This window comes from Asterias rubens, chromosome 2 (assembly GCF_902459465.1).
Source record: "Asterias rubens chromosome 2, eAstRub1.3, whole genome shotgun sequence".
Lineage (NCBI taxonomy): Eukaryota > Metazoa > Echinodermata > Asteroidea > Forcipulatida > Asteriidae > Asterias > Asterias rubens.
This window is the reverse complement of record NC_047063.1, coordinates 9124940-9137378: the sequence shown is the minus strand read 5'-3', so window position 1 is coordinate 9137378 and position 12439 is coordinate 9124940. Positions and strand designations below refer to the sequence as shown.

At 41.0% G+C, this 12439-nt stretch overlaps 1 protein-coding gene across 1 annotated transcript in view; it reads left to right on the top strand.

The window, feature by feature from the left end:
• LOC117306473 (DDB1- and CUL4-associated factor 1-like) overlaps positions 1-12439 on the top strand; it is a 40677-nt gene that overhangs the window by 7474 nt on the left and 20764 nt on the right. The window contains exons 2-12 of the mRNA XM_033791020.1: positions 1873-1989; positions 2924-3074; positions 3894-4007; positions 4447-4584; positions 5252-5983; positions 6520-6621; positions 7301-7500; positions 7935-8073; positions 9264-9473; positions 10635-10804; positions 11961-12080. Of these exons, the coding sequence (XP_033646911.1) occupies positions 1873-1989; positions 2924-3074; positions 3894-4007; positions 4447-4584; positions 5252-5983; positions 6520-6621; positions 7301-7500; positions 7935-8073; positions 9264-9473; positions 10635-10804; positions 11961-12080 (2193 nt within the window). The remainder of the gene's footprint in view (positions 1-1872; positions 1990-2923; positions 3075-3893; positions 4008-4446; positions 4585-5251; positions 5984-6519; positions 6622-7300; positions 7501-7934; positions 8074-9263; positions 9474-10634; positions 10805-11960; positions 12081-12439) is intronic.

Sequence of the window (12439 nt, the reverse complement as noted above, 5' to 3'; positions counted from 1 at the left end):
AAATTACGCGATCGTTGTTGTGTTTGACTTTTGGACAGGTTTGTAAAGAAATATTTGGGTATCTGTCACGAGAGGGCGGTGTTCATTAATTGACACATGATTGCAACATCAACAATAACTTGGACGATCATTTAGTTTTTTGTTGTATAAATGCCTCAGTCAATTGTGCTTTTTAACCGGAAAAGTTTCCGTATGGCGCCACCACTTTTTCATTTTCATTTGAAATAATATTATAGGGATAACTTTCCGTATGGCGCCACCACTTTTTCACTCATTTTTACAAAAAGGGATATATCAATCAGGTAAATAAGTTCCTATATTATTTTATATCGAATGAAAAAGTGGTGGCGCCATACGGAAACTTTTCCTAATATAGTTAGTATCTAATTTACCTCAAGAGTCAATGAGATATCCCTTTTTGTAAAAATGAGTGAAAAAGTGGTGGCGCCATACAGAAAGTTATCCTTTTAACCATCCATCCATGTTTGGTCCACTGGTTTACTTTGGGGTAGTTTGTTAGCAGTCGCCTTTATTTTTTACTTATAATAAATAGAGGACAGGCTGTATGTATAGCCTATACAACATGGGGATGCAGTATGTTTGGTCATGTCTTCAAATTTAAAAGTCAATCAAACATATAACCACATGATACATATGGTTAGCAGACAAAAATTATGGAGTCCCAATTCTGCCCCTAAGTTGTTTTTAAAAGTGAATTTTTGTTGTATGGATAAATTTATAACTGTTTCGCAAGTTTTAAAGTTTGATACGCATTTGCGTGGTCGTTTAAAACTAAAAATACAAATCAGCCATACTACCATAGTACCAGAACATTAGTTCTAATAGACACACAGAGGGCCCTAGGACTGGGATATTAAGAACTTAAAGCTATGCCTAAGTTAGGGCAAGTAACTCATCCTAACTCAAGATAAAACTAGTCTTAATAAATCTATTGTGAAATCCACCCCTGGCCCTTTTACAAATTGGTGGAAAAAGTTTTCACAAGAGCGACAAACGAACAAAAATAGTAATAACAAACAAGAACAATGATGATATTTTAAATTGCCAGTTTAGGGTAATTTTCTAGAAACTTCTAGAAACTATAAACGGCTCTCACGGGGGAGCATTATAGTTTCTAGAAGTAAGGGTAATTAAGATAATACAGTAAAAGGGAACCAAGCGATACAATACAACAAAACATTTAACAAATCTAAGTAAAACAAAACAATAAGACTTTTAACACGTGTATTTTGGGCTCAATATATGCATGCAATGGGGCTTAAGATTGTTTTTGAAGATATAAGCATTCTTATCTTGAGCAAAGTAATTGAAAATGTTGGATGGACTTTTAGTGTAACTGATAATTATTTTTTCAAACCTGGGTTCTTCACAGGATTTTTCCAAAACTTGGAGCCATTTTGGACCAAAGTCCCATTTCACACCAAAAAAGGACTGCTACAAATTCTCTCTCATACCTCTCACAATTCCAGTGTGGGACTTTTAACCAGCATCAACTCAGGAAGCATATTATTTAAAGCTATCTTTGCTATTAAAACTAAACACCAAGGACATTCAAACTCGTGCCCACCCATTCACAAATTACTTATCAAGCATCTGAAAGCACACAACTTCGTGTGACAAGGGTGTTTTTTCTTTCATTATTATCTCGTAAATTTGACAACTGATTTTTTTTTTGTATGCATATGTTGAGATACTCCAAGTGGAAAGACTAGTCTTTGACAATTACCAAAGGTGCCCAGTGTCTTTAAGCAGAAGCAGAAGTCCGTATGAAATTTATAAATGTTTCCTGTCTGTGACGGTGAGATAAATAAAAAGTAACACAAATTATTATTATTTTTTCCCCTGAAATAGCAAGGAGGACATGATGGAGGAGAAGACCGAAGATCCGAGGAAGGAATTTAATTCCCTGCTTGAGAAATGGAATCGAGGGAGCGGCTCTTCGGCAGCCAACATAGCCATAGTCACCAGGTAGGTCTATTGGTGTCGTGGCCGAGCGGATAAGAGCACTGAACTCAAGCTCTTGTGATTCTGTTCAGCAGAGTATGGGTTCTGGAGCTGGGACACTTGTCTCACAGGCATATTACTTGGTTGGGATTCGAACCCACAATATTTGCAATGGGAGACTTTTTGAAAGCTCTGCCACTAGAGGGCAGCAGACCTACCAGGTAAGGGTGCACAACTCCTATAGCAAACAATGGTAAATGCTAAAAATTCAAAAATACTCAAAAAATATTTAGAAGTCTCTCAGCCTCTTGAAAATTAAATCAGATACATTGTCATACAACTTAACTTCAGATTTCTTCTCAATTTTTGGTAGGTCAGCTTTTTGGAATTTTTGCTAATTACCTAGAAGAAACACTCCCAAAAACTTATGCACACCGCTTGTTATCATTGGGGAACTCGTGTTCAGTACGTCCTGTTTCAGAACAGTTTGGTTTATGCTGGCAATGTGTAATGAAAAACAAAATACAGTTGGGCTAAATCTAAAATACAAAATCAAAAACACGCAAAACACAAGGTATTTGCTGTCAGTGACCGTCACTCATGCTTTTCCTATTCCTAAGTTGTTGACATTACCTGGTGAAGAGCGCCCTCTCTTGGTGATTGGCAGATAGTCTAAAGTTTCCCATTGGTGTCTTACCAACTAGACCAACTGGACCACCAAGATTGCCCAGTAGCTAGAGGCAGTTCAAATCCTATATTTAGCTGAGTAATTATGCCTGTGATTTTTTTTTTAAAAGCTTGGGGAAAGTACTGAGTATACAGTAATAACACTCATCAGTGTATATGAGTAAAGCCAAAATTAATGTTCGTTATCCCCGATGCAATTTCCATCTATTAAATCTTTCTAAGTTGTGATGATAATCATTTACGTTCCTTCTCTTCACCCTTTATCCTTTAGGATGTGTGAGATTATTGAGAAGGAAACAGAAAACTACATGAAGCTTGATCAGGATCCGTTTGATGATCGCCATCCGGCCCGCGTTGATCCCGAATGTGACTTGGGTTACCTGATGACTGTGTTGTTTAAAAAAGATGACTTTATGAATCAGGTTTGTTGTTGTTGTTGTTGTTTAGGTTGCTATGGGCAACTGTTGAACAATATCAGGCATGCAACTTTTTCAGCTGAATTTTTCTTTTCAAAACAGTGCCATAGAAAACTGAAAATTATTGTACAAAAGTTAAGTTTGATCGGCCATTTCCTTTTTTTTTTTTTTTTTGCAATTAGAAAGATGCATGTCTGCACTATAGATCATTGGATATCGTTCGCAAGACATCACTGCAGGAGAGCGCCCTCGGCTAGATGTCAAAAGGAGGCTGCTCATTGGCCCATCATTTGCCCCTTGCTTAAAGCTTTGTGTTCAACCAACTGTAACAGTTTAATTCAGTTTAACACATTTAATGACTTTCCCATTACGTTTTTTTTTAACTGTTTTATTTATTTTCTGTGATAAGGTATATTTGACTAAAGAGCAATAAAGTGTTATCAAGGGGAGAAAGGGGTTTTTGTGTTCCACCAATGTTTCCACTTTAAGACATGGGACGACATGAGGTCTACACAAATCCATACAAACAGTTCTAGTCCAGTAAACATTTTGAGATACAAACCCTGCAGCCGATTTCACAAAAACTTTACACAACTGCGTAAAGTCCACTTGACCTCAGTCCACTTGACCTCAGTTATAGCTGAAACTGCTAAACTTATTCACAGTTTACTTACTTTCTTCATGGAATTACTCCTGACTATTTCAATCAAATAAAAAACCAAAGTTTCAGTCTAATTTTGAGCCGGTCAGTGCCTTTGGGAAAATTCTAAATAAAACATCACTGTTTATTGTCAACTTATCTCAATTTTTTTTTTGCACACACAGCTTGTGAGTGATTTCGTAACGCTATCACGAGACTTCGACACCAACGTTATCGGCTGCCGTCTGCTCCTAGATGTTCTCCCTGGTCTTGAGACTTCAATTATCTTTGAAGAATCGGTAAGAGCAACTTGCATTGTAACCAGCCCCTCGATCAACATCACGTTTCCCCTCACCTGAAAATACGCCTCTCTAAATATAAGACCAATTCAAGAACTTACTCCGCGGAAGTGCAGTTAATTACAATCCTATAAGCTAAGTAGTAGTCCCAGCCAATGTTCTATACCTTCCGCCCGGGTAGTAGTTAAAAAGTAGGACAGTTCTTTTCAGAACTGAGAAGTCTCCCAAACATCCAATAAATTCTGATTCTACAGAAAAGGACCTATTGCCCCAAAGAGTGGAAGTTCTGGGCTGATGAAGCATCATGAGGTCATTAGAAAGTAGATACCCTTCAGGTGTGAAAATCGCTATTTCAAAACTTGTTATTATTATTATTATTATTTTTATTATTATTACTATTATCAAGATTATTATTTTTATTATTATTATAATCCAACAGGATCAACTAGTGAGTAAGTTAGTCCAGTGGGTGATGCAGTCTGAGGAACCTCTTCAGTCTTACGCTACTGGCCTCCTAGCCAACGCCATAGAGGTTCAGGAAATAGCCGGCAACCTACGTGAGGAAAATACCTCAATGGTAAGATGGAAACTTGTTTGTGTGGCTTCAATTATTTCTTCTTCTTCTTATACAATACAATGGGCTTTTACATAGCGCCATTTCATTTAGACCACAGCGCTTTAAACATACAACAGCGATGCAAATAATACAACAAATGAACAAAAACAGCAACAAACAGAAACTAAAGAAATAGTTGTTTTTTAAGTGCTTTCTTGAGGTGTGTAAGGTGATGGGAAGATGGTTCCACAGTCACGGAGCGACTAAAGAAAAGTGCAGCCTTCAAATGATTGAAGATGTACGCACTGTGTGTGAGCGCAAGGGCTGGCTTAGGCAACAGGTGTTAGGTGCAGGTGCAGCAGTCTGTTCTTGCATTGTTCTTTCTCATAGATAAGTATGTATGTACACACATTGGGGGGGGGGGGGCGGCTCCCAACAAGCTGGCTGTATGTACACACATTGGGGGGGGGGGGGGCTCCCAACAAGCTGGCTTTTAGGAAACCTCCTCTCCTTGATCTATTAAGTTTTCTCTCCTGTAATGTTTTTTTTTTTCATTTTAAACGATTGAGTGGATATAAATGGGAGACATTTAGACAGTCCCTTTTACATAGTTTTGCGCGTGCTCAGACCTATGAGCGTTGTTATTATTATTATTAGTAATGCTGTAAGTGGAATGTTTTATTTGCAGGTGACGGTAATGATGGGTCGTCTCCACTCTCTGATGAAGCAGTCCATGGAGGACGACAACTCGTCAGGTCGCTCCGAGAGCTCCAAAGACGATCGACCGTTTGAATGCTTAAATGGGAGTGGGGACAACAGCCCTGACCTCACCCAGGAAGAGCCTGCAGAGAGACCCTCTGGATCAGACGACTTCACCGCAGAGAGTCAAGCAATGGATTCCTCATGCGTCCCGACGAATGATGCAACATGCAGTAACGGGTTTGCCGACCCATCTCCTGGTCCCTCAGAAGATCAGAAAGTGTCGCCCTCATCGTCAAAAACCAAAGACACTCTCATCTCAGGAACTTCATCTGCCAACCAAAATATCACAGCCAGACAGACTTCAGCCGATGTTACAGACCCCAAGTTGATGCCGTCCTCAAGCACACTGTCCGCATTGTCAAACTTCAAAGACCATCTCACCTCAGGAACATCAATAAGCACAAGAATCCGGCGGAGTAGCGGCAAAGGAGATAAGGCTGCCCTTCCCAAGAAGAGTGGCAAAACCAAAAAGACATCCGCCCCAGGCTCCAGGAAGGCCAAGTCCATGAAGGGTTTGAGTCATCCTGAAGAGAGCAACAGCAGCTGGTCTGAACTTTCTTACTTCATCATCGGTACCCACTGTATGTACCCAATGACTCCTGTTATGCAGCAGAGATTTATTCTGCAATATCTGACGCCTTTGGCGGAGTACCAGGAAGTAAGTGAAGTGTTACTCAAGAAGGATGAGGAAGTCTTAACTCATGACCTTAACCTTTGACCTGTAGCCTTTTTACTGTTCTCTTTCCTAAACCTGGGCGAATAGTGAAATTTACTACTCGCCACTAGTTGCACCTCAAATAGTCGTGACTTCGACACTAGTAGCCACAAACTCTCATGATGCATCGCGGCATATTATTTGCAACACGCGCAATATATAATAGAATTCACGCTAAAGGATTGAAGGATTGTTTCACAGATGTCTGATTGTGTTTTGTAGTAAAACATGTTGTTTTGAAAAGTCGTGAGTGAAACATTCGGCTTTATTCTTGTTGTAGTGGTTGCAGCAAGATTACCTGAGTAGCTCAAAAATAGTAGTCGCGACTCAACTAAGCAATCAGTAGTCGCGACTAAGATGCTAGTCGCACTAGTCGCTGAAGCAAATTCATTCCCACTCTGCTATTTCAGTATTTCTTTAAATAGTTAAAGATTGTGATGGGAAGTAGTTTCATTGTTGATCCAATTTCCCTGTTTCAGCTGCTTGGTACAATGTTCGAGAATGGAGCTATGGATTTAGTGATGCACTACATTGACTTGAGCAAGTCTAACGATGCCAGGTTGACCTTCGACGGTTTAAAGGTGATTATTCCGGCTGATAAACTGATTTTGAAAGCATACATTTTTCAAAATTATTTGCAAAAGTAAGATACGGGCTCTGAAATAGTTTGGGTGGATGATGTCGAATTCACTTGTATCAATACAAGACAATTGGTACAATCCAGTGAAAAATAGTTTATTAAATAATATAATATCAAAGTCTTATATAGCGAACATCTACCAACGAGGTACTTGAGGCGCTTAGTATATACATTTTTACAAAAAGATAGGGTATTGAAGTTATGAATTTTGAGACCCAATTATTTAGCACCTTATAAGGGCTTGCAAGGGTTAGCACATTCAGCAGCCACAGCCAGGAACACCGAGGCGAACCTCTTCTCTTTTCGATAAGTACACTGGGTTCTTTTACGTGCGCTACACAACACACTACACCAATGTCTTTACGTCCAATCCGAAGGACGTGGCAATGGTTAAGTGTCTTGCTTGAGGACACAAGTGTCGCGGCTGGGACTCTAACCTGAATACAAATAGTTTGTTTGCCTTGAAGGCAACAGTGATCACAAAGTCTTATAAATCCATGTCACAGTTTGATAGTGAAATTCGAACAATTCTTTACCGTTTGTTTACTTGCGTTTGTTTACTTGCGTTTGTTTACTTGCGTTTGTTTACTTGCGTTTGTTTATTTGCGTTTGTTTACCAGTACCTATCCTCATTGATATGCCATAAGAAGTTTGCTGCTGAGTTCGTTGAACGAGGCGGTGTTCAACAGTTATTGAAGGTCCATCGTCCGTCCATCCCTGCCACCGGGGTGTCCCTGTGCCTGTACTACTTGGCCTACAACGCTGATACCATGGAAAGAATTTGTTTGCTGCCTCCGCAAGACGTCAGAGAACTTGTCCGGTAAGTGATGGCATTTTTTTCTTTATCTTTTGAGTTGTGATGGCTTTGACAAGAGCTGGTGGTGTAACAACTCACAATCTACAGAGGTTTGTGGTAGCAACATGGTAATATCTCTCATGAGTTGTGTTCAGTTTGATAAGAGCAGGGTTTGAATTCTCAAAGAGTGAAGACTAGTCTTATCTCGAGTAAAAAAGGACAACTTACTCATCCTAACTTAGGACTAGCATTAATGTTTGAATAGCTCCTAGGACTAGTCCTAAGTAAGGCTAGTCCTAATTTCTTTGTGAAATCCACCCCTGGTTGTGTAACAACACACAATCTAGAGAGGGTTGTGAAAATAAGTTATGTTGGGGAAGAAGTTTTACTTTTCTTGAAGAGGGATGTTTTAATCAACATTTAAGTCGCTAACCTGTCTCTTTATTTTTCATCCTCAGGTATGCCCTGTGGTTGCTAGAGTGCTCCCATGAATCCGGCAGGAGTCATGCCACGATGTTTTTCACTATGGCCTTTAGTTTCTGGACCGTCTTGGAGCACTTCGATCAGCAGGATGGCATCCGTAAACTCTTCAATACGGTAAGACACTGCTTTTGAATTGCAAACGTCATGGGTTTGTATCCCACCCGAGTATAATGCTTGTGGGGTTTTTTTTCCACAGAACTCGGGTAAGTACTGAGTGTACAGTCTGAGTGGTCAGACAGTTGGAGGGTTGTGACTATGTACTGTGTAGATGCAATCATCACATTATATCGTATTGCAGGCTGACATGCCACAGTGGATGATATTGAATAGTCAGACACTAGGAGGGTTGACTATGTACTGTGATACAGTCACACCATTTTGCCACATTGCAGGCTGGCGTACTCAATCTTTCATTCACAACCACAGTTGATGATATTAAAGTTGGAGGGTTTAGGCCAATGCAGTACTTGACTTTCCACAGTTAATTATATTGAATGGTCAGATAGTAGGAGGGTTAAGTCACAATGCAGTACTTGACTTTTCACAGTTGATTATATTGAATGGTCAGATAGTAGGAGGGTTAAGTCACAATGCAGTACTTGACTTTACACAGTTGATTATATTGAATGGTCAGATAGTAGGAGGGTTAGTCACAATGCAGTACTTGACTTTACACAGTTGATTATATTGAATGGTCAGATAGTAGGAGGGTTAAGTCACAATGCAGTACTTGACTTTACACAGTTGATTCTTATTAAAAAGTCAGATAGTAGGAAGGTTAAGGCACAATGTAGTACTTGAATTTACACAGTTGATGATGTTGAATGGTCAGAACGTAGAAGGGTTAAGGCACAATGTAGTACTTGAATTTACACAGTTGATGATGTTGAATGGTCAGAACGTAGAAGGGTTAAGGCACAATGTAGTACTTGAATTTACACAGTTGATGATGTTGAATGGTCAGAAAGTAGGAGGGTTAAGGCACAATGTAGTACTTTAATTTACACAGTTGATGATGTTGAATGGTCAGATAGTAGGAGGGTTAAGACCAATGTAGTATTTGAATTTACACAGTTGATTCTTATTAAAAAGTCAGATAGTAGGAAGGTTAAGGCACAATGTAGTACTTTAATTTACACAGTTGATGATGTTGAATGGTCAGATAGTAGGAGGGTTAAGACCAATGTAGTATTTGACTTTACACAGTTGATGATATTGAATGGTCAGCCAGAAGAAAAGTTAAGGCTCAGTTTCCAATGCAGTACACTGTACTTGACTTTCCTTAATTATCTCTCCTACACCAGACGAGTACATTAAACATCCTGAATCTCGAAGACCAAGGACACTTTCTGAATGATGACGATCTATACACCAGCCGCCAGACAGTCAAGCATACCTGTATGACACTTAAGAAGTACTTTGAGACCCACCTGGCCATCAGAGTGGACAGTATCAAGAGAGCATACTCCAAGAACCAAGGCTTTGTTCCTCCAGACGCTATTCCTCCGTACAAGGTTTGTTCAAACGCGGTTTGGGGGAATCTTTTGTAAAACATGGGCCAGGTTCGCGCAAGGACTATGGTTGAATATAGTTTGACTAGCATTGCTCAAACTCTGTCTAGTTGGACTACGCTAGTTGACTATTTGGAACCAACCCATTGGGCCTGGTCGCATCAATGGTTACCAACAGCCGTTTTCATAGCACAGCACAGTGTTGACCAGTTATAACAAAAATATTACACGCGTTAAATTGTCGGTCGCCCTGAGGTGACATGACAAGAGTCATTTGCACTTGAACCGCTGTGTGAATGCCCTACGTACGTCACTGAACAACCACTAATCCTTGAACTTGACCATGGCGTGTTGTGGTCGAGCAGATAAGAGCACCGGTCTCAAGCTCTGGTGTTTCTGATCAGCAGAGTGTGGATTCGAGTTCTGGTCTTGACACTTGACCACTATTGCTTCATCCTTCGGGTGGGATGTTAAACTATAAGTCCGTGTGTTGTGTACTCCACATAAAATAACGCAGCACACTAATCGTTGAGAGAAGGTGTTTTTCACCGTATTGTTGGTTGGAGATTGCACTCAATCATCTAGTAAACTCATACAAGGTTTTATATAAATGTGGTCATAATTTGGAAATAGCTCCACCTTTTAAAAAAATAACTAGTGCTTTAAAATGCCAGTCAGGTAAAGATAAAGTGCTATGTAAAGACAGTGTTTTGTTATTATAAATTTGCAGTCAGATCATCAATTCTCAAGTAGCAAGTCTACCATATATATTTTCAAAATAAAATAACAGTTGTTTGACATAACAGTAGTGGCATAATAAAAGAGACCTTTCAAGTCATTCTTTAATAATGGGTGCGTTCAATTAGCTTCCCTGGGTCGACCCCGGCCTGCCCCCGGTTTGTTCGAATAGCTTTGACGCCATTCCAGGGGCTCACCCGGGTCAGCCCCCAGTGCCCTGTTTGTGGAACGGGTCACTTGGGGCTGGCCCGAGGTGCATGGCGTCACCTCGAGAGTGTGAGTGTGATCATTTGATTAGCTCTTGTCAGGGGCTCACCCGAGTGAGCACCGGGGGGTCGACACGAAAGCTAATCGAACGCACCCATAAAAGAATTAATTGAAAATTCATCTATTTCCCATTGGTTATAAGTTGATTTCTACCCATAGGCCATCACGGTCACTACAGAGAGTACCAGTGAGCACATGGAGACAATGCTAGAGGAAGCACCGCCCAACATGTACTGGAAACCAGTGAACGCATTCATCAAGATGGATGGAGCCAAGGTGATGATGCAGATCATTGCCATGGCCAATGATTGGAAGAACTACAGTGGAAAGTAAGCCAGTCAGATCTGCAAGTTTTAAGGATTGTAGGATGGGGGTTAAGGTTGGGATGGGGTACAGGTTGGGGTGTGATGGGTTCAATGGGGTATGTGGGGGTATAAGTTTTTGTGTGGGAGGTTGAAGTTGGGATGTGGTGGGTACAAGTTGATGTGTGTGGGGTACATGGGGTGTAGGGGTACAAGTTGGGATGTGAGGGTGCAAGTTGGGATGTGTCGGGGCTACAAGTTGGGATGGATGACAAATTGGAGGTCCGGTTTGGAAGTTGGGGTACAAACTGGGATGTGAGGGTACAAGTTGGGATGTGGGGGTACATTTGGGATGGGGTACAAATTGGAGGTCAGGTTTGGATGTTAGGGTACAAGTTGGGATGTGAGGGTGCAAGTTGGGATGTGGGGGTTCACCGGATGTGAGAGTACAAGTTGAAATGTGAGGGTGCAAGTTGGGATGTGGGGGTACAAGTTGGGATGTGAGGGTGCAAGTTGGGATGTTGGGGTGCAGGTTGGGATGTGGGGGTGCAGGTTGGGATGTGGGGGTACAAATTAAGATGTGAGGGTACAAGTTGGGATGTGGGGGTACACATTGGGATGTGAGGGTGCAAGTTGGGATGTTGGGGTGCAAGTTGGGATGTGAGAGTGCAAGTTGGGATACGAAGGGGAAAGTTGGGATGTGAAGGGGATAGTTGGGATGTAAGGGTGCAGGTTGGAATGTGGGGGTACACGGGCTACAAGTTGGTATGTGATAAGCTTAGTATGTGAAGGGGCAAGTTTGGATGTGGGAGGTGAAAGTTGGGATGTGAGGGTTCAAGTTGGCATGTGGGGTACAAGTTGGGATGTGTGGGGTAGGGGTACAAGTTGGGATGTGAGGGTACAAGTTTGGGGAGGGGTTCAAGTTGTAAAGTTGGCTGAGGGGGTGTAAGTTGATGCGTGGGGCATGAGAGCACAAGCTGGGGAGGGCGGGGCAAGTAGGTAAAACAAAAGATGGTGAGGGCATGGAAATATTTAAGAAAACAAGTGTCAAGTGGTTTGAACTGCCCGAAATAGTCAACGAAATAGTCTCCTATAACCCAACTCCTGTATTCCAGCGATGTACATACATAATTTGACTAATAATTTGAGAATTAACCTATCCATTTGTGTTTATTTGTTGCAGGGCTGATGCCATCGGTGCTGCTCTGGACGTCCTGGCGACTATCACCGTGACTACCAGAGGCCAACTACAGCTATGTGAAGAGGTGCAGGTCGCTGACAATGTTGCGTCCATTGGAATGAGGTCAGACTTGGTTTGAAACTTGTTGTTTTGGGGGGGGGGATTTATTTTCAAATACCAAAATTTTTTTTTTCTTCTCCTTACCCCTGTATTTCATTTCTCATCTCATTCTGCTCAGCGCTTTGATCTGTTTGTAAAGGTGCTATATAAATATGTACCTGTTGTAATTATTACTGTAGCAATTTTCCATGAAAAAAAATTCTCAGCGCAACCTTGCAAGGGTAAACTATATTAATAGATGTTCACGTACAATTTCACTGCAAAATGACTGTCAGAATCTTGACGCAGTTTCAAGCCCAATCTCTGGCATAATTCATGAGCCTCGAAGTGTGGTGGCAGATGTTCAGGCTATTGAAACAGGG